Below are 25,108 nucleotides of genomic sequence, written 5' to 3' on the forward strand. Positions count from 1 at the left end.
GAGCAGTAAGGGTGCTACAAAGGATAACGGACCCTCAGGTATCCGTTCCCAGGGGCTGCTGTCGCAGAAGTCTGTGACAGAGCTGGAGAGAGGTCCCTCCACCCACTCATTTTACAGCCAAGATAGGAGGCGGCCATGACAGAAGTGGCTCAAGCCAGGCCATGGGATCCTGCAGTGTGGGCACAGATACGACCCCAACAAAGGCTTGCTCCCAACTTTACACTCATATTCTGCCCTGGAGAGGGGGCCAGACTCCGTGTAAACCCCAGCATCTCCCTCACCATCAGAGCAGGAAGCAGCACTCTGTGGGGTGAACTGAGGGACCGGAAGAAGAGCCTCCATGGGAGAAGTCCCTGTGGGCCAGCTCAGCACTCACAAGGCAGGGCCAGCAGTCACCACAGCTGGCTCTCCCACGCTCCTGTGCCTGCCCTGAAGGCTCCCAGGGCAGACACGGGTGTGAGGAAGCAGCGTGCATCATCTCAAGCGTCATCTCAAGCGTCAGAAGGGCCCCCTCAACAGTGGCCCACCGGACAGGTCCAGAGGATGGGGGGCTTCACAGGGAGATGCCTGGGCTGCAGGGACCTCCACCCCACCCTAGTGAGCTTCCCTACAACACGGCGTGAGCAGATAGGTAGACAACATTCTGTGAGCAGAGAGGTAGACCCTCTAGCTGGAAAGCCAGAGGCTTAGAGCAGACATCACAGCATGGTAACGCTTTGAGCAGGTATGGAGAGCAGTGAGGACATGAGTCACCTTCCACAGAGACTCATGGGACTTTTCTTACTGGGCCAGGCTGTAGCTGGTGAGGCATGCCAGGATGGCAGGAGATTTGGAGTTCACACTTACCTCAGCCCCCTCAGCCATCCTCCCCCACGCCACTGCAGTGCCCTACGACCACAAGGTACTGTGGTCCATCCTATCACACGCAAGTCTTAAAGACATACAGCAGCGGGACTCTTGAAGATCATATTGTTTCTCCTTCATGGGAACCCTGGTTCTTAAGGTCCAGAGGGGGGCAGAACCTGCTCGAAGTCACACAACAGGTCTTCACCTCTACTCTCAGGCTGTCCTGTTTCTCCCATCATGCATCTGCATGAAGGAAGCTCACTGAGCACCTACTATGTGACCTGTGTCCCCCCCCAATCCCTCAGAACTCACAAGCAAGCATCAAGGAAATAGCATTAATAATAGCATTAATAATACTAGTTTGTGGTTGGTACAATAAAAGAGACTCAGAGAACATGGGGTTGGGAACATGAGGGTTCTTGTTCTGGTCTCAGAAGCTCCTTCGGGAAGACGTATTTCGGTTCCGACCTGAAGTTGAAAGGCCCTCAGGAAGCAAGAATGGGAACAGTGCTTGAGGCAAAGGGAACAGCATTTGCAAAATTTCTGAGGCTAGAAAGACTTTGACACGATAGATTAGAAGAGAGAAAAGGTAATGCTGAGGCATGTAAGGATGGGAGGAAATGGGGGAGACAGCATGGGGGTTTTGGGGGCTTATGGGAGCCTGGCTGTTACCCTGAGGCCAGCTTAAGTAGCTTAAGTGTGGACAGGACCAGGTATCGTAAGTACAGAGTGGTGTCTGAGGCTAGGCTGGGTTGCTGGGGAGCTTTCTGGCAACTGAGTCAGAGTTGGAACCTCTGGGTCCTGTCTAGCGTTGACCACTGAGTCTCCTTACCAACTTTTGTTCCTGGCACATCGCCGGGCAAAGGACCCCTTCTGATGAGGACACTCTGTGCTTGCTCTGGGCCCGGCTTCTGGTGTCTCCTCCGGTCCCTGGTGTCTGGAGAAGCAGACTGTTTCCCAGAAGAATAGGGGCCTCTGTCGCCAAAGACTCGTCAGGAATGGCTAACTCCTCTTGTAATACTCTAGAGAGACAGCAGGTGGCGACCTCACCTCTAGAGGGGTAGAAGGAGCAGTGGACAGGGTAGGCGGGATTGTGTGAAAGGCAAAAATGATTCCCACGTCGAGGTTCACCTCTGCCTCTGAGACATGGACAGATACCCCCCGCTTCTGAAGCATGGATCCAGGAAGGGAACTGACCTGGCCAACATCACAGAGCCAGGTTGAAGCTTGGTTGACCCTTGGTCTGCTGTCTAGGGAGGGGCTCACCAGGATAGGGGGGGAGCACGGCGCCTACCAGCTTCTCTTAAGCAAAATCATTTTCAGCAGAAACTGAGCCCCAAACCTTTCTCTTCCAGGGCCATAAACCCAAGTTATCAGTGAGATCTTTATGAGGCCTTCCTCTGGGCACCCCACCCTGGGAGAGCAGCCTGGAATGAGATCTTCCAGGGGAAAGAGAGAGGAAGGAGGGGGCCAATAAACAGCCACGCCCAGAGATAAGGGGCTTCCCAAAGGAAGAGGCTGACTTAGGATAGGTAGGGACCATGCACAAAGGTATTGCCAGCTGCCGCCACCCGTCCTAGTGGGCACACGTGAGGCTGGAACCCAGGACTCAAGATCAGCTTGCAGGGCAGATTGGAGGTGTGGAGGATGCCGTTTCAGATGGGCACTTTTAAATAAGGTTACAATATCTTCAGTTATGGAACTGGGGGGTGCTACATCATGATGCTAAAGCCTCTGATGAGGGGGGTCCACCTGGGGTGAGGGTGAGGGGAGCCTAGAGGCTCTTTTGCATGGAGAAGCCTGGGGAGGAAGAGGAACCAGCAATTTGTTTAAGCAAAATCCAGCTAACAAGTTGTGGGGTGGGAAGGCAGACGAGTTTGGGGTCACTCTTCTATGTTTACCGGTCAACCGTCTCTAGAGGGAAGAAAAAGCATCCAGATAGGTAGGCCATGGACTTGCTGTGTGATCTCAGGAAGGTATCTTTACCTCTCTGCATCCATATGTTAATGTGAAAAAGAAAGTGGGGATACTGATTGCCTCTGGTTCCCTGGAGGGTGATGAGGACGGGTCCAAGTGATACACGCTTGGTGTGAGGCCTCACTCTCAGCGCCTGCTCAGTGAGTAGAAGTGCCACTGTCACAAACCAGAGAGGGGCAGGGAATACTCAGGAAGGGTGGTGCACCCCAGGAATGCCTGCAGAGGGGGAGGGTCCCTGACTCTGCTCTTCCCGGCTGCAGCCCCCTGCTACTGTGACCTAGAGCTCTAAACCACTGCCAAATCCTGGCTATGCCCCAGGCACTCAGAATCCCTGTCCAACTTCTCTCCAGGTACAGGGGGTCAGGCGGGTCTCTCAGACGGCCCCTGCCCCCCCACTCAAGATTAGGTTATCAATTCTAGGGGGATATATGTTCCTTGAGCCCTCAGGGCCTCTGTTCATGTTGACCCTTGGACTAAGCACCCTTCCCTACTCTCCAGCACCCCCACACCCATGTGTCACCTCCTTCTGCAAGAATTCTCTACCCTCCAGTTCCTGAGCAATACCAAGAGGTAACATCCCCTTCTTCACCGTGAACACTTAATTCACACCGGCCCCTAGTACTGAAGGCCCCCTAAGGCAGGGTCTCACTCCATACCGAGCATGGTGCCGGCACAGGCATGTAGGTAAGTCTGTACATGTCAAATGAATACAGGAACAAATGAATTTCTAATCTCACATGCAAAGCCTCTTGACTAGGTGTGAACTAGGATACTCGGGATTAGTGGCCACCAATCCCCCGCCCTCCCCAGAACGAGATCCCTCTGGAGATGTCCAGCAATCCCTCGGTGGTGACCTCACTCTCTGCAGCCCCTACTTCATGTTCACGTATAGTGAGCACTTCATTCTGGTCAGGTAGGTCAGACCCTATACCTGAAGCTTTCCTGCCCTCAGGTCTCTGCCCCCCCCCAGGCCTTCATTTCCCACCATAGGAGCAGCCCTAGCTCCCCCAGCTGAGAGCAAAATTCCACCCTCATAGCCTTCATCTTTCAGCCTGTGTATCTCTTGGTCGGGCTCTCAGTGGAGCACAGATCGCCAGTGTCTTCTAACCCGGGGTTGTGGTGGCTTCCCCTGTCAGCGGCACTGTGCCACACACTCAACTCTCACTGAAGCAAGAACTGGAGTTCACCCTTTCCTCCCTGGGCATTCAGTGGGCAGTTTCCCTGGAACAGGAAGGGGACCTGGAGGCTTGCTGCTAATGTGTTACGTGTGATTCCCGGTCAGGGACACCTTCTTGGGCGGGTCATCTGTGCAGTCAGTCGCACAGGGCTCAGCTTCGAAGGACCTCATGCTCGCCTGAATTCCACCACCATTCCAGGTCATCTTTGGAACAACAGACCTGGCATTTTCATTTTGCACTGTGTCCTCCAGAAAGTTACAGTGTGATCTTCACAGGTCATCTGCCTGGCTTGAGGTGACGCCGACTGGCCCTGTAAAGGAAGCATAACAGCTAAGACTTGGGTTTGCCTTCCTTTGAGGGCACCCTGCTCATCTCATGATGCCAGAACAGGAGAGAAGATCAACCCCAGAGGACTCTCTCACCGTTCCCTCCCTGGCCCTGGGCGCCATGTGAAGTGTCCTCATCTACTCTAGTCTTCCTGACCCAGAGACGTAGCCTTTCTGACTCCCTCCCCAACGCCTCAGCCATGCCGCCCTCCAGAGTCTCAAACACCCCTTTCTGATCAAGTAGCTGTGGAGCTTCTGCCTGTCATCAGTGGAGTAGGAAAGAACACACAGACATTTAAAAAGGCCCCAGGGTCCCGTCCATAACCACTGAGGATTCATCAAGCCATCTGCAAAACCCTATTTTCCTCCAATCAGTTGGAGTATATTGAATATAAACTGCATTAGATAATAAATACAGGAATTTGCCCATGTATTTTAGAGATGCAGGCTGACATGTGTAGGGGTAAAATGACATGAAGCCTGAAATTTGTTTTAAAATGCTTTAGAAAAAAGGCGGAAGACAAAAAAAAATAAAAATAAAACAGGTGACAGAAACCTGGTAATTATGGAAGCAGCATGGTGGGTTCATGAAGCAACTCTGCTTTCGGGTCTATTTGGAGCATCCGGACAACAACAATAATAAGGAAAGGTAAGGAACCACGGAGAGTCTGTGAAGTTTCCCAAGGTGTCCCCAGTAGACCCGTTGGCCCACACCTTTGAGAAATTTCTCTGTGGAGTCAACAAGGGAAACTCTCTCAGTAGAATGCAGACCGGCTATCTGCATATGCACATTTCCCACAGCTTTCATCTGGGGTCGTGACCCTTGCCCCCCCAAGACGCCCTCTACCTTACAGACGGAACCCCGTTTGAAGTCAGCCTTGCTCTCCCCCTCACCTCAAGCTAGTGGTCACTGCTGACAGCGCCACAGGCTCCGAGTGTTGCGTGAGGCTGGTCTAGGGTCCCCCTCGCCCCCAGTAGCCAGCTTCTCCACCTGTAACCCGGGGTCGGTGGTGGGGATGTCCCCGAGACCACCGAAGGAGGAGTCGACACTTGAAGCGGTGCCTGGGCCCTTACCCAGGCCGCGCCCTCTGGGTCCCCAGCCCCCAGGCCCATCCACCTCCTGCTTAGGGCGGCAATTTGTCTCCTTTTGAACCCCCTCGCCCGACGGGCTTCCCCCTTTGATTCGCGGCCCCGAGGCTTCCCCCCGCTTTGAAATGCAAAGCCGCCCGGCTGGGGCCGCGGACAGCCCGCGGCTATAAAAGGCCGGGGTGGGGCGGGCGCGGCGGCGGCCGCGGGTCCAGGTGAGCAGTCGCTGGTCGTCGGGGCGGCCGGCCGGCACGGCGGCTCCAGGGCCCAGCATGCGCGGGGAACCCTGCGGTCACCATGTACGTGGGCTATGTGCTGGACAAGGACTCCCCCGTATACCCAGGCCCCGCCAGGCCTGCCAGCCTCGGCTTGGGCCCTCCGGCCTACGCGACCCCCGGCCCGGCGCCCGCACCCCCGCAGTACCCCGACTTCGCGGGTTACACGCACGTGGAGCCGGCGCCCGCGCCCCCTCCGACCTGGCCCGCGCCCTTCCCTGCGCCCAAGGACGACTGGGCAGCTGCCTATGGCCCGGGCCCCGCGGCCCCCGCCGCCAGCCCGGCCCCGCTGGCCTTTGGGCCCCCTCCGGACTTTAGCCCGGTGCCCGCGCCTCCTGGGCCTGGTCCCGGCCTCCTGGCGCAGTCCCTCGGCGGCCCGGGCGCACCGTCCTCTCCAGGAGCGCAGAGGCGGACGCCCTACGAATGGATGAGGCGCAGCGTGGCGAGCGCAGGCGGCAGTGGCAGCGGTAAGAACCCTTCTCCCGCCCGGGCCTCCTGACAGGCTCCTGGCCCTGGCAGGTGCCCGGCGAGACCCGGGCTGCCCTCTCTTTGACCTCTGCCCTGGCCTTGACTGACTTCTCAAGAGTGTGGCCCACTACCACTCCTGCCCTGGAGAGTCATTCGTTTATCTAGGGGCTGAGGAGAGCTTTGAGTAACCCAGCCGAATCCTTCTGTATAGCTGGGGAAACTGCTACCCTGTGAAGAGAGGCCATGGGTTTGCGTAAGTGGCAAGACCGGAGTTAGAAAGCCAGATGCCAAGTCTCCGCAGCAGCCCAGGCACTGGTGATCTTCCCCTAGCTTCTTCCACTCCTAAACCCGCCACACACACACACACACACACACACACACACACACACACACACACACACACACACACGCACCTATCCACTGGCTTCCGACCCTACAGTGAAGAGCTAGGATCCTATCCTTCGGTTGACAAAGCCCCCTTTGGTTGAGTTGGTCCAGGGGTCCTTACCTAGGCTCCCCAGGACTCTCCATGAACTCTTGACCCCGGGGGAGGGGCAGTAGGAGCAGTTGGGAAGGTGGCTGCTGTTTGGTCCTTAGCCTGTGAAGCTCCTGCCCCCAGGCAGGCCTCTCTGATCCACCCTCTTCAAAGGCCTGAGAGGGGGCTGGACAAAGGCTCAGTGAAATGAGGGACAGCCTGACCTTTAGGGGTCCCCCCCCTTTGTCATGTAACTGGCTTTGCTTTAGCTCAGTAGTGACTCCTGTTGGCAGGAAAGTGAACAGGATACTTCATTGTCCAGATTGTGTTTGGCCTGTCCTGACAAAGGCCACCTGGCCTGGAGGGCGGGAAGCTGGCCTGCCTACTCTTTGATGTTCAGCCCCTCCCTCCCCTCCCCCAGCTGGGAGCAGGCCTGGAACTTCCTCTGCCTCCTCTCCCTCCCCTCCATTTCTCCCACGCACCCATGGATTCCCCTGGGCAGCTGCGGGGAGGGTTTGATCAGTAGCTGCAGGCCCGGGTTGTAGTCACACTGCTCCTTAGAAGCTGAAGGGACACAGAAGCACCTGTCTGAGTCCAGGGATGTTTGAGGGGCAAGGCTGGGCCACTCACTTCTGTGCCTTGAGTAATAGTACCTAACCCTACGGGACTCTTACATGAGATACTGCTGTGGGTGCTGTCTTCTCCCTGTTGGGAAATGAAGAAACTACGGTACAAAGATGGTAAATACTGGCCCAAGGCCAAGTCCAGGAACTGGTGGGGCATATGGAACACCATACCTGTGTCCCAGTCCTCTGTATAACCCATTCTCTGGATGACTTACCTTTTCTGGGTCTCGTTTTTACGGTCAGTGAAACAAGGGGGATGGGGAAGGTTATGGGGTGATTCATACCCTGCTTCAAGGTACAAAAAAGTCTTGAAAAAGCTGATGGAGAAGAAAATGTTTTATCCTTGTATAGACAGGGGTGTGTGTGTGCGTGTGTGCCCTCTGAAGCCTTGTTCATGAGGGTAGGGAAAAGCTTCGCATTGAGTGCTAGGAAGGACATGGGGCCTTGTCCCCCAGCATCCTATGGTGTGCTATGGACGTCTAGGAAGGAAGGCGTATCTCTAATCTCCCACTAGCCACGTCCCACTGGTCAGGTGGCTCTGGAGAAGAATGAGGAGGTTCCCCTCAGGTAGAGACGGCCTTGGGGTAAAGGCCATCATTGTGAAGCTGAGTGAGCAGGAAGGAGTGGGCACGCAGCAGCGTAATAAAGGAATGGAGACAGTCTGCCGACCGACTGGGGTGACATCCGAGGTCACACAAGCCTCATTCACCTGTGGGCATGAACTTCCAAGCCCAGCCCTACTCTCTGTCAACTGTCATGTACAGACTGTTTCCTGCCTGCCGTGGAAGTCCAAAGGGGTTTTCTCTTAGCTCAGAGAATAGAGGGCAGGGCTTCAGGCCTGGGTTCCTGCAGCTCCAGGAAGGGGCTTCTCAGAAGCCAGACATTGGGCTGAGCATGCAGGAGTCTGGACCTTCTAGTGTGTTCAAGCCACAAGACTCTCTCTAAAGCTCCAGAAGTAGGGCAGAGTGGGAACTGGGGGAGGAGTCTAGGCTCTTCCCCCAAGAGAAAAGCCCCCCACCCTTGGCTCAGTTTCTCTTTCTGGGCACTGAAGGCGCAGGTTTCTAGAGGGCTCTTGTGCAATGAATGCTGTTGTCAAGGACAGCCGAGGAAAGTTCACTGTGTGCCCCGCCCTCCAGTGCCCAGTGACACTGGCCACATGGTCTTCAGCCCGCCACCTTGCTTCCCTCTCTCTGAGCTCCTGACATTCCAGAATGTCTGCATTGGTAAAGGGCAGATTTACAGACGAGAGTGAGGTCCAGAGGCTATGAGGGATGTTCCAGACACAGACGAGTCCATTTAAATTTTTTATGTGGTTTCCCATCCTATTTAGGATGAACATTCCCATCCTGTTTAGGACGAGCAGCACACTCGTTCCTCAGGTCTGTGAGATTCTGTAGCACCCATGCTTTTTATCCCCCCCCCCCCCGGGATCTCCCCCTGGGCCACCCCCCGGGCCACTGTGCTCCAGCACCCAGCCCTCCATTAGCTCCTCAGGCCCATCAAACCCTGCTTCAGGCCTTGTGTACAGGTCCTTCCTCCTCCTGTGGCTCTCTGCCTGCCTGGCTCCTTCTCACCTTCAGTCTACAGCTGAGTGAGAGGTCCTCTGTGATTCCCAAACTAGACTCCCCGCCTCCACTCCCTTTCATGACTTCTATGGGGTGTCCTTTAGAATCGTGACAAATTCCAACTTGTTCTCCTAAGTCCATGTATGTCTGCATGTCATCTGTGCGAAAGAGGCCCAGAGCCATGTCTGTCTGACCCAAAATTGCTTGGGGGCACCAGCTCCAGGCCTGGCATTAATGTGTGCTCAGTGCATTCACTTGGATGGATGGACTGGAAAGGGCAAGAGACATCTCAGAGAACCAGGGAGGGGAAAGATCTCAGATTCCACAAGTGTCTAGGGTCCCTCCCTGGAGGTTGGACCCATGACTGTCCAGGCATCATTTCAGGCTCGTGATGGAAGCTTGGCTGCCCTCCCCGTACTTGGCCAGTGCTCCTGACTCTGAGCAATTGGAGTAGCCAAGGCCAGATTGTGATTTTATTTGGTTTTATTCTAAGAAAGGGTGCCAGACATAGGAGTGGGGGCAGGGATGGGCTTCAGTCAGGCTGCAAGACAAAGTGTTAGCTGTTTCTGAGGGAGCCGTGTCCCCTCTGAAGCCACCATGCAATGATTTCAAGGGCTCTGCTGTCCGCCTTGCCACTTGTGTTTAAAATATGAGCATTTCCGTCACGAGGGTATAATTGTCCTTCACCAGGGGCCCTGTCTGATCCCTTGTGACTGAACACTGATTTACCGGGCTGGAAGATGTCTGCCTAGATGATGGGGTTGTGATGGGCTTTAGATCCTGTCTAACCCCTCTGCTTCGACGGGGAAAATGAGGCACATGAAAGGATAATCACCCCCCCCAACACCTGCTCCATAGCCACAGCCACTAACCTGGACTCTCACCTCTGACCTTTCATGCATGCTCCGCCCATCGTCTGACCCGCTGGCAGACCTCCCTTATTAGGGCACATGGCTGCTCAAGAGCAACCCCTGTGTCCGCATTTCTGGATGCCCTGATTCTGAGGCATCTAGAGCCCTGTTGAGAACTGAGCTCAACTCAGTGTTGAGACTCCTGGTAGTTTGCTTAGAAGCCCAGGGATTTATTGGAGACAGTTAGAAAGAAGTTGAAGCTTAGGAGGCTTGCCTCTGTGACTGCATTTCTCTTAGATGCCACTTAGTCGGAGGCACCTTAACTTGGATCAGTTCTTTTCCCTTCCTTCCTTCCTTCCTTCCTTCCTTCCTTCCTTCCTTCCTTCCTTCCTCTTTTTTTTTGGGGGGGTTTCGAGACAGGGTTTCTCTGTGGCTTTGGAGGCTGTCCTGGAACTAGCTCTTGTAGACCAGGCTGGCCTCGAACTCACAGAGATCCACCTGCCTCTGCCTCCCAAGTGCTGGGATTCAAGGCGTGGGCCACCAACGCCCGGCTCCTCTCCTTCTTTCTTAAACAGAGTTTTAATAGCGGGGGTGGGGGGGGGTGGGGGGGTGGGGGGGTGGGGGAGGAGTTGCATGCCACATGCCACAACATGTGTGCAGTCCAGAGGACAACTGTGTAGAGTCCACTCTCTCTTTGCCCTTTACGTAGGCTCTAGGACTCAGACTCAGGGTGTCAGGCTTGATTAGCAAGTACTTTTACCCTCTGAGCCTTTTCGCCGGTCCCTAACTTGGATAATCTCTGGAAGCCACGGTATTTGTAAAGCACAGCCCAGCATGGAGCAGGTGGCCGATCTTCAGTGACTGTGCGAGCAGGCCTAAGCCTCACTCTTTCTGCATCTACATCCTGGGCCCTTTATCTGCCCTGCCCTCTCTTGCCTCTACCGCATTGTTACTAGTTCAAACACTGCCTTCTCCAGGGCCACCTCCTCCTCCAGGAAACCCTCTTGATTCTCAGCATTCCAAGTGCAGCACTTGGAGTGAAGGCCAGTTACAATGAACGGACAGCCTCTTGTTTCAGCAATCTCTGTCACTATCAGCTTCTATCCAGTCGCTTATTCCTGCCAATTGCCATCTGAAATGCCATCAAGGATCAGCCCTAATCAACACCCTCCTGCCCTGGTTTGCACATAGTAGGGATTCATCATGAAGTCACTCTGCAAAGAGCTCCTTTTGGGTTGCTTCGCTTAGGTCTCATAACTACCCCGAGAGATGAAAGGGCCTGTCATTGGACACATTTTACAGATAAAATTGAAGAGCCTTATAGGGGCCACATGCCCTGCCTAAGCTCACACAACTAGAGTATGGTAACACATGGTCCATACCCTAGCCAGGATCCACAGCCTGCCAAGGGTCTCACAAACAAAGCAACGTTCTCCAGCCCATAATCTCTCCTGCTGCCTGCTTTCCAGCCAGTGCCCACCAAGTGAGGAGAAAGAGGCCAGCAGGAAGGAGCTGGGTGAGGTGGGAGGTGATGGGAGGGGGAGAGGGAGAGGGAGAAGGAGGGCTGTGTCTTTAAAGCTGGCTTTCCCTGCAGCAGAGGCCGCACCTGACACCTCAGCTCTCAGATGTAGCTGGGAATGACCTAGTTAGAGAGTGGCAGGAGATTTTTGTGTTGTGGAATATATCTGTCCCCCTTCCCCCAGCAGGTCTTATGCTTGGAGCTTCGGGAGTCCTTCCGACATCCAGACAGCTTTGTTAGCATCAGGAACCAGCTTTTGTGAAGGAAGTCCTCTCCCTGGACAGGCCTCTCAGGACGAGCCTGAATCAGGGTCATTGCCATGTTTGCTACCCTTCCCCTGTGTCTCCCTCAGCCTTCACCGTTGTGTGAGCAGAGAGGAGAAGCCCGGAGCTTGCCGCTTTGTGCTTGGTACCCTTATCCCTGCCTGGGCTCTGAAAATCAAACCCAGACCTCTAAACCAGAGGTTCTGTTAGTCCTACAGCCACAGCCTGCGCCTTCCCTCCCTTCATCCACCCTTCCCTTCATCCATCCTGCCAGTGGGCAGGCAATAGTATTCTCTTCTGTGCCAAAGATTCTGTTGGCTGATGGGGACTGTGGCTGAACAAAGGTGGGGTCATCTAGTTCAGCTCCCCACTGATCCTGGTCCGAGGGTCTTTGCATAGGTAGTTCTCTCTCTCTCTCTCTCTCTCTCTCTCTCTCTCTCTCTCTCTCTCTCTCTCTCTCTCTCTCTCTCTCTCTCTCTGGAATACAGTTCCCCACTTGTGACATGGAAGCTTCCTTCTCAACCTTTAGGTCTTGACTTATATGCCATCCCTCTAAGAGATCTCCCCAAGGCAAGGCAAGAAAGTCCACCCTACAGCCAACTTAGCCCAGCGCTCAGCTTCTTGTTTATGGCGCTCTGAGTTCCTGATCATAGTTGGTGGCCACGCAATTGTCATGCTTGCTGTCTGCATGCCTGAAGGAACCGGATTAGTGCTGAGCACTTAATGCAGTAAAGATAAAATGAGCTGGCGTCTCCCAGGCATTCAGTGTGTGTGCTCAGCCCCTCTTCAAATGCAATATTACTGACCCTAGAATGGTAGACTTCTCGAATGGCGTTGAGGCTGAGTGAAGATGAGGATCCAGTAGCCATGGGAGGAAGGGCTGAACCATCAGCTGAAGGAATGGAGTTACACTCCGGACTGAGGGTCCTTGTAGAATAACTTTGGAAGAATGAGAAGGTGGCAGGAGCTGCAGCTACTGTGAACTCAGTATAGTCATGTGAGGTAGGCAGCTTGGGCTCCTGGCCCCTGGTGGACAGAGAACCAGTGGTGGTCCCTCATAGAATTTCCTATCACTGTGGAAACACACCAGATCCGGACTCTTCAGCAGCCAACAGTAGTTGAGCACTCTAAATCTGGATAACGCAACAACATCAAAAAACAAAACTAAAGCTGTCTAGTGGTTTACCTGGGGACATAACACCAGTGCATGGCCAGTAGGTGAAGACTTTCAGGGTCATCTAACTCTAAACTTTTAAAAATTATTCTAAAAATGTATATGTAAGAATGTTTGCCTGTGTTTGTGTCTATACCCCACATGTATGTCTGGTGTGCCTATGGGGACCAGAAGAGCGCATCAGATTCCCTGAAACTAGAATTACAAGTGGTTGTGAGCCACCAAGTGGCTCTAGAAGAGTAGCCAATGCTCTCAACCTCTGAGCCATCTCATCAGCTCAAGACTCTAAAGTTCCTTTTTGCTGCCTCCCAAAGTCTGGTTGTGGGCCTTGAGGAAGAGTCATGGGGTGTATCAATGTGATCGATGACTCCGACTAGGATCAGGGCAGTGGTTCAGGAGAGCCTTCACCTAGGCTACTGACTTCCTCATGATGCTTCTTCAGACTTGGCTGTGCTCAGCCCAACCCTGTCAGCCTCATCCTTCCTGTAGGGCCTGAGTGAGGGGCCATAATGTAACAGACTGTGGCTGCCCTCGGCCTCAAGGATGAATAGTAGACTCAGCAGGAAGCCCCATGACTCCAGAATGGCTTCCCTTAGGCTGAGGATGGACAGGGCTTCTGCTACTGCAGCAGAGACCCTGCCACAGGTGACACAGATAGGGACACAGACTCAAATTGAGACTGCATGGCAACTGATGGCCTAATCAGCTCTCCACACTCCAGGCTGTTTGACATGCGTCTTCCCATCAGGCAACATTCTTCCTGTTCCCAAGGGAGCACCCCAGTGTCCGTTTCTGCAAATAGCTCAGTTCTGCTTTTTGGTTCCATAGCCCTTTGCCCTTTACAAACTGTTTTCACATCTATTTTTTGTTCTGGGCAGGGAAGGGGACCCAGGAAATCTCTGGTCCTTCCACTAAAGATCTAGACTGGGCCACTTCCCAACTCTCTGGCTTGGTGCTAGCTTAGATCACTTTTTGGCAGCCCTTTTGTGTTATTCTGGTCTTATATTAAGGTTAAGGTTATTTGTATGTTCAACGTACTTGGAATTTTCTCTTCTCACACATCTTTTCTGTGCAAAAGATGCTCACCCTGTTCTTGTCTCTTTTTACAGGACACAACACTGTCCAACTCTTCCTCCGTAGATGGGGGTGGCGAGGCACAGAGTGGAGAAGGGGTCCTTCCAAGAATCAGGGGCAGTGCTGGCACAAATCCCCGTTCTTTGGTGCTCTCCTTTAGTCTCCACAGGCCTGGGAAAGCTGCTGGCCAATGGTGCCCAGATGCCGGGGCTGTCAGGGAAGCTGGCCCTCTGACTACCTTTGGACGCCCTTTATCTTTCCTTCTCTTCATTCCTTGACTCTGCAGCTGTCCTCTTCACATGACCCAGTGACCTTTCTGGGCCTGTTCTCTCATCTCCACCTCAAAGTGGGATCCGATGTCCTTTCTCACCTTCCCTAAGCATCCCCCAGCAGGCTCCCCGGCCTTAGCTGGGCAGGCCACTGCCCCTGCTCTACTCGGCTGGAGGTGTGTGGGTGTGTTCCCCCTGTGCATGTACTGGGTAGTGGGTGAGTCGTAAGTGGACCAGAACTTGAGCGTAGAAAGTCTGTAGTCTGGGGTTGTCGTCCAGTAGAAGAGCACATACCTAGCATCCATGACGCTCTGACACCCATCTCTCATTAGGAGAGACCGAGACCCACAGATGAGGGACTTGGTTAAGAACACTCCAGCTAGAGCTTGTTAAAGGTGAGAAGATTGAGAGAGGCAGAGCTGGTTTGAGCCTCAGTACCACTATCACTCACCCCCCCACACACACACAATGATGGGGAGGTGGAGACCCAGACCTGAGTAGAACCTAGGAATGGGTATTTTTTAACAAACTCCCATACATACATATGTTTACCTCTCTCTCTCTCTCTCTCTCTCTCTCTCTCTCTCTCTCTCTCTCTCTCTCTCTGCTCTGTGTGTGTGTGTGTGTGTGTGTGTGTGTGTATGCTGGGTGTGGGTAGTATCTTAATGTGCAGTCACTGGAGGTGCTCCACCCAGTGAGGGATCACAGAGGATCTGGGGCTGGACTTGAGCCCACGTCTTGATAGTCATCCCTAGGATCCACCATCCCAGAAGCAAGTCTGACCCAGAGACCACTTGGTTTTTCTGGGAGTCACTCTGTCTTGGAGCAGGGGCCAGGATCCCCTTGTCTGTCCTGGGCTAGATGAGGGCCCCAATAAAGGCCACCACAGTTCTATCCTTGTCTCCCAGCTGGACAGGCCTGGTGACTAGACTCTGAGACTGGGAAGTCAGCCTTAGAGTTCTTCCAGCAATAATAACAAATACAGTCTGAGAATCCATAAACATTGGGAGCCTCCTGCTTCCAAGTTGGAAGGGACCTCACAAATGCAGTGTAGCACTAGGACACAGCCCGTTTCCTGACATTCCTACAGGGGGCTACCCCACCACTATTGGGAAAGAGTGGGCTCTGTCCCTCTCTGTGTGGCCTGCTGTATGCCAGGTATTGCACAAGGAGCCCTCCTCATCACACGTGGGACCTCGTACATCTCAAGCCTGGGGAGGGTTGTGGAGAACCACCCACTGTGTGATGGGTTCTGGTGTTTCTTTTTGTCTTGTTTGTTTGTTCATTTGTTTGTTTTGTGACAGGGTTTCTCTGTGTAGTCCCGGTTGGCCTAGAACTCACTCTGTAGACCAGGCTGAACTTGAGCCCAGAGATCTGCCTGCCTCTGCCTCCTGAGTGCTGGGATTAAAGGTGTCACTACCACACCCAGTTCTGGTGTGTTTCTAAGGACAAATATACCTGGCTTTTTAAACATTTTTGATTACATTTGTTTATTTGAACCTTGTGGGTCCCAGGGATGGAATTTAGGCCATTAGGCTTGGCGGTAAGCACCTTTCTGAACCATCTCCCTGTCCTGGATGGTCTTGAATCCCACTGTTTGCTATGTAAGCCTCACTGGGCCCGTTTCTTGTATGTAAAAATGGGACACATAGCCAAGCATGGTAGTGCACACATTTAAGCCCTGCACTTGGGAGGCACAGGCAGGCAGATCTGTGAGTTCAAGGCCTGCCTTGTCTACAAAGCAAGTTCCAGACAGCCAGGACTGCACAGAGAAACACTACTTCAAGAAAATAAAAACAAGCAAACAAAAAACCAACCAAACAAAAAACAGGATACATTACACCATCCCACCAATGGTTGAGGCACATACTCAAAGTGTTCAGCCCACGGTCATGTGGCTGTCCTTAATGGTTATCTCCATGTATGGACCCAGAGAGATAGAGAGGTGATCCTTAGCCATCTTGGCATGTAGGTGGCCTGCACATCCCTAGAGGTCTGCTTATTCACACAGCCACATACCACAGTCACCTGGAGAGCTGTCCAAGTACCAAACCCCAGGCAGGAGCCAGTGTCAGCCCCATGCACTCCAAACCTAGGGACTAGGATTTTCTGGACCACTCACCAAAGTATTGAGGCTAAGGGCCAGGCACTGAGAGCCATCTGCCTGTGGCTTCTCTGTCCCTTAAACTGTGCATGCTTTAGAGATGTAGAGTTCCATTCATGCCTCTTGCGGCAGCCTGTTCTACAGCAACGAGACCTTCTGCATATGGCAGAACCAGAGCAGAGGGTGAGCCTTCCGTGTAGGCGAGTGAGCTGAGGTTCTCCCCTCCCCCCCCCGTGCTCAGACCTGAAAATCTGCACCCTCTCCCCTTACCCATTCTCCCTGGCATCATGCCCAGAAATTACTCATTCTGTGTCTGGGAGTGGCCGGCCCCTCATCAGACACCTGTTGCCGGAGCCTGGACTTCCCCCTTAGCCCCAGTGTCCCAGGGGCCTGTAAATCATTCACCTTGGCCACCTCCCTGCCATGTCCCTCTCTTGCAACCACCTTGCCCTTCCTCCCTAGGTTGGGGGGGGGAGGGGGCCACAGGTGTTCACAAAAGTTTACCAGGGAGGACAGAGGCTTGAGCTCTGTCCAGGGCTAAGGGGGAACCCAGGGCTCCTGGCTGTCACTGAAAATACAGTGTCCCAGGATGGGGAGGGACTCACAAGGCCCCACCCCTGGCTGAGGAGCTATTGGCACTCTGTGACTGCTGGGGAAAGGAGAGTCATTTTTCTTTGGTGTGGCCACTGGTACGTTACCCACACTCCGTCAGATGACCCCACACCCATGCAAACAGCACTAGGTGGATTCTGGGTCAGAGGGGAAGGGGCGGATGAAGGTAGTTGGGAAGGGGAAGGGGAAGGGGAAGGGAAAGGGGACTCCTAGGGGGTAGCTGGAGGAAGGCATAGGGGCGGATATGGTCAAAATCCATTAAACACATGTATGAAATTCTCAAAGAATAAGTAAAGCTACTTTAAGAGCATAGAGTTCAGGGGTTGGGAGCGCAGCTCCACAGAGTGCTGCTGTCTTAGCATGTACAGCACCTGGGTTTGGGTTCCAGCACCACTGCATAAATCAGGTGCTGTGTAACACCTCTATTCTAGTACTTGGAGGTGGAAACAGGAGGATCCGGAGTTTAAAGTCATCTCCCACTGCACAGTGGGTTCAAGACTAGCTTGGGCTGGAGACCCTATCTTTAAAATAAGTAAATAAAATAAAATAAAAATTTAAGACCCAGGTCTGGGGATGCAGGCCTGTAGCCCTACCACAAGGGGCCAAGGTAAAGAAGCTTACAACTTCGAAAACTGCCTGAACTGCAAAGTGAATTAAGGGTTCACCTAGGAAACTCTATCTCAGAGTTTAAAAAGGGCTGGAGAGATGTATGCTCGTGGTCAAACGCTTGTCTGTTATGGATGAAGACCTGGAGTCAACCTCCAGTTACACACACACACACACACACACACACACACACACACACACACACACACACGCACACACGCACACACGCACACGCACGCACACACACGCACACACGTACACACACACGCACACACACACGCACGCACGCACACACACGCACATATGCTTGTGCATGCACAAACATGTACAAATAATGCAATGGACATTTGAACACAGTAAAACTTGAAGCCCTCTAAAATCGCTCTCCTCCCTCTGGCTTTCCACCTCCAGCTGCCTTCCTGGAGAAGGAAGCTTCTGGCAGGCTTTTTAAGTTTTTAAATTTTTTTTTTGTTTTTTTCAAGACAGGGTTTCCCTGCATAGCTTTGGAACCTGTCCTGGAACTAGCTCTTGTAGACCAGACTGGTCTCTAACTCACAGAGATCCGCCTGCCTCTGCCTCCTGAGTGTTGGGATTAAAGGCTTGCACCACCACCTCCTGGCACAGTTTTTTAAAATTTTCATGTATTTTTGTGTGTATGGGTGTGTGTGCCTGCGTGTGTGCGTGCGTGCGTGCGTGTGTGTGTGTGTGCGTGCGTGCGTGCGTGCGTGCGTGCGTGCGTGCGTGCGTGCGTGCGTGTGTGTGTGTGTGTGTGTGTGTGTGTGTGTGTGTGTCTTGCTGCCTCATACACATCTTAACAGTTGCTCGGTGCTCCTCTCCACGGATATTCCATATCCATGTCCGTGTCCATATCCATATGGTCGCTAGCTCCCTGCTCATAGGCATGGACATTGTGTTTAGTCTTGTGCTATTAGTAGCATTCACTGCTGTGGGCAGTTGTCTGTGAGGTTATTTCTTAGGAGTGGAGCTTATGGCCAAGGCTCTGGGCACGTAAAGCCAAGCTACCCGATGCTTAGTTGACTACTAGGAGGGTACTCTAGTTAGTGCTCACTCTGGACAATATGTGGGAGTCCCTGGTTTCTGGTCCATACAGGGAATCGAACGTGGTCATTGTCAGGTGTTTTCTTAGCAATCAGTCTGTACATTTGAAGCAGCTGGGCTAGATAGAGGTTGGCCAGGAGGTTCCTAATCCTATCAATCCCTCTCCAGGACTATGGACTCGGGTTCCCCAGACTCTGGTGGGGACAGAGGTGCTGCAGTGCCGCCAGCACACTGCCCTTGTCTGGTGCCCAATCTGGAGATCTTGGTTCATGTCATCGCCAGGCTGATGACCTTAGTGAGAGCAGCTTCTGTGTCCTGGCTCCCAGCTGTAAGGGACTGTTGTGGGTCCCTGCTGTTCACCACAAGGGGACAGGGCAGGGAGAGGGGAAAGACAGAGAGAGGGTGAGCAAGCTAGCTACTAAGAGAACAGCTGCCTCCGTGACTGGACCAGGCCTCTTGCACATAGAGCCCGACTGCTTCCCCTTGGAGACAGCCGGGAGTCTTCCTGGCATTTTAGAGTTCCAGTCCAAGTCCATCAACCCCAGCCAGCCCAGGCGTGCCAGTCTGCTCTTGCCACCGTCTGACCCTCCATTCCAGGGAACGGACAAAGAGGCGTGGTCTGCTCTGTGAGCTTCTGATGCCAACACTTAGGATATTGGGCAGCTCGGTGGTACCTAAGAATGGGGAGATGGGGAGCTGTGCATTGGAGGCAGCAGAGAGCTCTAGACTAGAGGAACCTACTTATCCTCTTGAGACCCTGACTCTGCAGGGAGGTTGGACTAGCAGGAATATCCAACCTTTTCACATTTTTGCATTAAGTGGTAACCTAAAGATGTGTAGGGCTGTACTCATAGCTCTGGTAAACACTGTGACCCACAGCAGCAATTGGACATGCCTGGAAGAACTCACAGGCCTCTTAGTTAGACCTCCAGCAGCCATGTGACCACCTTAAACCATGGCCTCTTCATCTGAAGCTGGCAAGAGACTGAAATCCCAGGATGCCTTCTGGCTCTAGCTTGCAACCCCAGTGGGCTGTGGGTTCAGAGCCCAGCTAGGCTGTGGTGGTTTCAGCCTCAGGCAGAGCTGTTTCTGAGCCAAAGTTGACTTTTCTAGGTCAAGGAGGAACCCCATTTGGAGCCAAGGCCTCAGCAGGCTCTGCCTCAGCCCCTGCTCTAACCATGCCTGGCACCGGACCGCAGGCTGTCCTGAGCCATGTCTCCGCTGTCGGGTGGCACTGTGAGCTTGGTGCATGTGGGAGTGACCGGTGTGGCTCTGCCACTCTAGTAGAAAACCCAGGGAGAAGCCGCCTAGGAACAGCTGTTGTCTCCCGTTCCCCCACAGAACCACTTGGCTGGAGAAGAGCCAGGGTCTGTCCTGCCAAGTCATGTGGGACGATGGGTGGAGGTGGGCCAGATGCAGGTCTTTAGTGCAGGGGCATGGGGGGACAGGCATAGCCAAGGCACAGAGCAGGGAGGCAAAGGCCAGGCTCTTTGTGGGCATGCGGGTGGCGGAGGGGATCCAGGATTATCCCAGGATCGGGCGTGCCCTGGTGTGTGCTTGTCTGCTCTCGGCATGCCCCTTCTAGTTTAGCTTCTTACAGAGAAAGCTGGTGTTCATCCAGGCTCCTGACAGTAATATTCTCCCCAGACAGCCCTCCACGTTCAGCTCCAAAGGGAACCCTGATGTTAATAACCTCAGACAACCCTTAAGTCCAGCTGCTGGCCCAGGCAGCACCATCTAAAAGCCAAGCCACCACCCTCTTGGCCTGGGACACGGCAGTCCTTCCTGTGCATCTTATTCCTGCCCCCCGGTCTACTCTCCACACAGCAGCCAGAAAAACATGGTAGCCTGCAGCAGACTGCATGTCCCCTCTGCTTAGAGCCAGAAAAACATGGTAGCCTGCAGCAGACTGCATGTCCCCTCTGCTTAGAGCCAGAAAAACACGGTAGCCTGCAGCAGACTGCATGTCCCCTCTGCTTAGAGCCAGAAAAACATGGTAGCCTGCAGCAGACTGCATGTCCCCTCTGCTTAGAGCCAGACAAACACGGTAGCCTGCAGCAGACTGCATGTCCCCTCTGCTGAGAGCCAGAAAAACATGGCAGACTGCATGTCCCCTGTGTTTAGAGCCTGGCGGTGGTTCCCATTCCAGACAGAGTAAAACCTAAGCCTCGCTTCCCCTTGGCATCTGCCCCTCTGCTCCTCACACATCCTCAGACATGCCCCCACCTCAGGGCCTTTGCGCTCCTGTTCTCTCTGCCAGATTCCCTTCCTCTGGACAGCCCGCATGATCTCACGCTTCCCCTCTCTCTCGTGAGACTCCAAGAGCCATCGTGTTGAATGCTTGGCTTTTTCTTTTCTCTTTTCTCTTGAAACAGGGGTCCCACGATGTTCCCTAGGCTGCTCTTGAATTGCTAGATCCCAGTGGCCCAGCGGCGTAGCTGGGATTACAGGTGGCTGCCCCTTACTCAGCTAGTGTCACTCTGAATTTCCCGCACCTCCCACCACCAACTTCTTAGGCTCCCTGCCTTCTTTCTTTTCCTCGAAATAATCGCCAGTGAACAAAGCCGATGCTTCCATTTTTAGTTTCTTTTTGTCTGCCTCCTTCCTGTAGCATCCAAGCAGGGACTTCCCCTTGTTTTCTCTGCCCACCCCAGTGTGTGGCTTGAGGCAGGGACTTGGTTGTCTCGTGGAATGAGCGGTGACACTGCTGTTCTGTGCCTGGACATAGGAGGAGCGTGGACAGCTACGGTAGATCGGCCCCTGGCACAACCCTAGACCAGGGCCTGATGTCCTGTATGTCCTGGGTACCCAGCACCCTAGGGCCCAATAGCAGCCCTGGGGCTTTCTGTCTTTGGGCTATCAGTCAGTAAAACTGGGGCCCCCAGCCCAGGGCACTTCCAAATCGTGTTTTCTCCACCACTGCATCTTCCCCGCAGCCTCCCTTACCCCCAGTCTACCCTCATTAGCCAGCTGTCCCCTCCATGACACTGGTGTTCAGACTCACACTCTGAGGACCCTTGAGCCAAACCATCTGGGGCCTCCTGGGCCTTTGGGGGTGCTCTGCTGCAGTCACCTTCCCTCATTGCCCCTTCTGCTCCTCAGGTAAGACTCGGACCAAGGACAAGTACCGTGTGGTCTACACAGACCACCAGCGCCTGGAACTGGAAAAGGAGTTTCACTACAGCCGGTACATCACCATCCGGCGCAAGTCAGAGTTGGCTGCTAATTTGGGGCTCACAGAGCGACAGGTATGTAGGTCTTTCACCTCAGCTTAAGTAGCAGGACCCAGAGTTGGGCTTTCAGGATGCCATGAAGATACAGGGCTCACAAAAAGAGAACAGAGAACAGAGAGGTTGTCTCCTGACTACTGGCACTGCGCCACACACTGGGCGACTGTCAACATCGCTACATGCATGTGTGTGTGTGCATGCACATAAGCACACGCGTGTTTGGGCACCCACACACACAAACACACACAGAGAGGCTACAATGGACAGTAGTGTTATTCAATGCTATTCAGACGCAGACAAAGGGTTGTCACAGGACACAGGGGCTCTGGAGTAACCAGGCCTTGGAAGGGGGAAGAAGGTTACCGAGAAAAGTGTCTAGGGCACAAGGAGAATGTGTTTCAGTCCCTGAGGTGGGTAGCTGGAGCAGGAAGCGGACCATGAAGACCACCCACCTCCCCTATCCCAGCTCCCTCCTAACACTTGCTTCATAAAGTCTGTGCAATCCCACAGGTAAAAATCTGGTTCCAGAACCGTCGAGCCAAGGAGCGCAAAGTGAACAAGAAGAAACAGCAGCAGCAGCAGCAGCTGCCTCCCTCACAGCTGCCCCTGCCCCTGGATGACAACCCCACATCATCAGGGCCACCCCTGGCTAGTCTATGCCCCACCAATGCTGGTCTCCTGGGCACCCCCTCCCCAGTGCCCGTCAAGGAGGAGTTTCTACCCTAAACCCTCCCAGCTTGGGGCCCAGGGATCTAGGGACTTGAATGCTGGGCACCTGGCCTTGCTGAAGCCCAAGAAGCCTGTTCTGAGTTCCAGCCCTGCTGCTGACCTTTGGGGTCACTGTGGAGAGATTGCCTACCTAGGACAAATTGCTTGCCAGCTCCCTGCCTCCCTTGGCTGGACTGTGTGATGCGCCTGTTGGACAAGGACCTCTTCTAGATCCTGTGTCCTAGGCCGTAGAGTGATGGGGGAGCCTCAGCAAGAGGTCTCAGTCACCTGGAGATATCGCAAGATCCAGAGGGCTCAACATGGTGTCAAGACAAGGCTGAGGCTCCATCTCCTTCTCCAGGGCTCCAGAGGGAGGCAGGAGACTGCTGCGTGGACCAGACTGGTCTACACTGGTCTGTGTAGAGAGAAGGTGGTTCCCATGGGTCTAGACTCACCTGTGGAGTGTACGGATGATGCCGGCCCCACCTGTTTCCTCCTACAGCCTCATCTCCATTCGTCCTAGCACCCTATGTCTGTCCCTCCCCAGCCTGGAGGGACAAAGCCATCAGAACTGGACCTGAGGTAAAGGCTGGGCAACTGGTCACTGCTCTTGACCCCTCCCTAGCACTCCATGAAGGCCTGTGGATGGAAGGGAAGCCTCTCAGGGTAGACTCAGACAGTCTACCACCTACCTGCTCATGCTCACCTCCTCCCCACAGGCTGTCTGTCCATCTCACCTCGGGAACCCCACAGACCACAGACCACAGGGAACTCACATCTGGACAGGGCTTACATAGAGTGGAGTCTCTGGGAAGCTCACATCTGGACATGGGTTACCTAGAGTGGAGTCTCTTGAATGCAGGTTCAGGAATAAGATTTTCCCCTTTAAACAATTTATAAAATCATACATAGCATTAAAGGAATTTTTTAAAGTTTCATCACCATTATCCTATCTTCATGATTGTGTGTCTCCTTTGCGTTCTCCATTTCCCCCGACACAGTCACCTTTAAAACACGGCGGATCAAACGGGACCCTGCCAAGACAGGCTGAGGCTGAAGGAGCGCCAGTCTTTGGGTGACCGCTCCAGAACCTACCCATCAGCCTTCCAGTCCTCCTGGCGCTTTTGCTTCAGGCTTCTCTTTTAGCATTGTCATCCACACCGCACACCACGTACCAGACATGGCAGTGCCTGGGATGCACACAGCCCTTTCCCCCCAAGAAGTGCCTGGCCAAGCGGGAAGGTGCCACAGGCATAGTGGTGCTAATATAAAAAGATAAGGGCCAGTCAGAACTTTGCTCCGGACACGGCAGGAACCAGCGCGCCTGGAGATGGAACACAGAGCAGGCTCCCTGCTCATCGGGTAGGGAGGTGGTACCTGAACTAAGGGACGGCAGCGAGGGGAACATGGAGGGTTTCTTAAGCAGAGAGATGCTGTTGTTGCCTTCTTCCCAGAGGTGGGCAGAAGTGAGCTGCCTGGGGCCTTCTCTGCCCAGAGGGCTCTGGTGCCAGCTGCTTGCCCCTCTGTTTACTGTTCTGGGAGGTGGCTAGGTCATAAAAAGTGTGTTCAGCCAGCCTGCCTTCGCCCTTTGCTCCTGGGCCCGGGATAACAGCGCACAGGTGTTTCCAGCAAAACCGGACCCTTCTCTCCTCCTGCTGTCCACTGGGGAGACAGCAGGGCCTCTCTGTAGCAGTTGACATCTGAGCCACAGGAACCAGAAGAGCGGAGTAGGGAGAGGCTGGTAGCTAGCATCGAGTTTAGCTTTCTGATCCGCATGACCCTAGGGTAACTACTTCCCACTCTGAGCCTTCATTTCCTGCTGCATTCCAGTTGTTTTGGGTGTAAATGGAATTTATGGAGCAAATGCTTTTAATTACTGAGCCCTTTGACTGGCCAGGCTGACCTGAAACTCACCATGTAGTCTACCCTGGCCTTGAATGCATGGTGATCCTACCTTAGCCTCCAATGCTGGGATTGCAAAAGTGAGCTAATGCTCTGCCAATGTTCCTCATGCTTCAAACCCAGGAAACCAACCGCAGCACCTGTGACCCCCCCCCACACACACACATAAGGAAGGAAGTTCTAGAAGCTTGGGGCTGAAGACCCATGCCCTCTCCATGACTGAGCGGAGCATCAGGTTTTGGAGTTAAGTGTGATGGTTAGGTGAAACACACTGGGTTCCAGTGTGACAGCCTCCGTGTTATGAGACGTGGAATCTGGGGTGCTTAGCCTCTCTGGGCCTCCCGGTCTGTCAATGGGAGCTATAGTGGCTATAGCCCAGGAGTACAGGCCCAGTCCATGCTTTGCACCTTACTTGAGATGCTTGCACGTCTGCCTGCAGCCCCAGCCACTGTAACCCTGAAGTCAGCTGGCGGCGTGAGGAGATGAGACCCTGGCTCTAGAAGACCTCTGCCCAACAGGCAGTGGGGCCGCAGTAGTCACTCACACGGGAGCTCAGGAGGTTGGGTGTTGATGACGTCCATTGGCATTTAAACTCCATGATGAAGGGGGCATTGCCTGTCTACGTTTACAAGCACGTTACAGTCTTCCTGTCACCTACAAACATTCCACTGGAGGTCTGGGGATATAGCTTAGGTGACAGAGATGCACGAAACTCTGGGTTCAACCTCCAGGACTGTGAAACACTGGGTCTGGTGGCACATGCCTGTAACCCCAGCACTTGCATAGTGGAGGCAGGAAGATCAAAAACTCAAGCTCGTCCTTGGTTACATAGTAAGTTCAAGGCCAGCCTGGACTACCTGATACCCTGTCGAGAAAAAAAAAGTTTCCAGGAGAGGTTGAGGCGCAGCAGTGACT

The 25,108-nt window shown here is 53.8% G+C and overlaps 1 protein-coding gene and 1 long non-coding RNA gene across 2 annotated transcripts; one reads left to right on the forward strand and one right to left on the reverse strand.

Moving 5' to 3' along the window:
* Positions 1 to 1,185: 1,185 nt before the first annotated feature.
* On the reverse strand, positions 1,186 to 3,773 carry LOC121138850. Its single transcript, XR_005875722.1, has 2 exons — positions 1,679 to 3,773; positions 1,186 to 1,330 (listed from the first exon to the last, which is right to left on the reverse strand). It is a non-coding gene; the product is annotated as an uncharacterized LOC121138850 (long non-coding RNA).
* A 1,854-nt stretch (positions 3,774 to 5,627) lies between these two features.
* Cdx1 (caudal type homeobox 1) lies at positions 5,628 to 23,229 on the forward strand. Its single transcript, XM_005074688.4, has 3 exons — positions 5,628 to 6,155; positions 21,456 to 21,601; positions 22,094 to 23,229. Exons 1-3 carry the CDS (start codon positions 5,711 to 5,713, stop codon positions 22,307 to 22,309), a joined length of 807 nt encoding a protein of 268 aa, XP_005074745.1. The 5' UTR covers positions 5,628 to 5,710; the 3' UTR covers positions 22,310 to 23,229.
* The last annotated feature ends 1,879 nt before the right edge of the window (positions 23,230 to 25,108 follow it).

Source organism: Mesocricetus auratus, unplaced genomic scaffold (genome assembly GCF_017639785.1).
Source record: "Mesocricetus auratus isolate SY011 unplaced genomic scaffold, BCM_Maur_2.0 Super-Scaffold_6730, whole genome shotgun sequence".
Classification (NCBI taxonomy): Eukaryota; Metazoa; Chordata; class Mammalia; order Rodentia; family Cricetidae; genus Mesocricetus; species Mesocricetus auratus.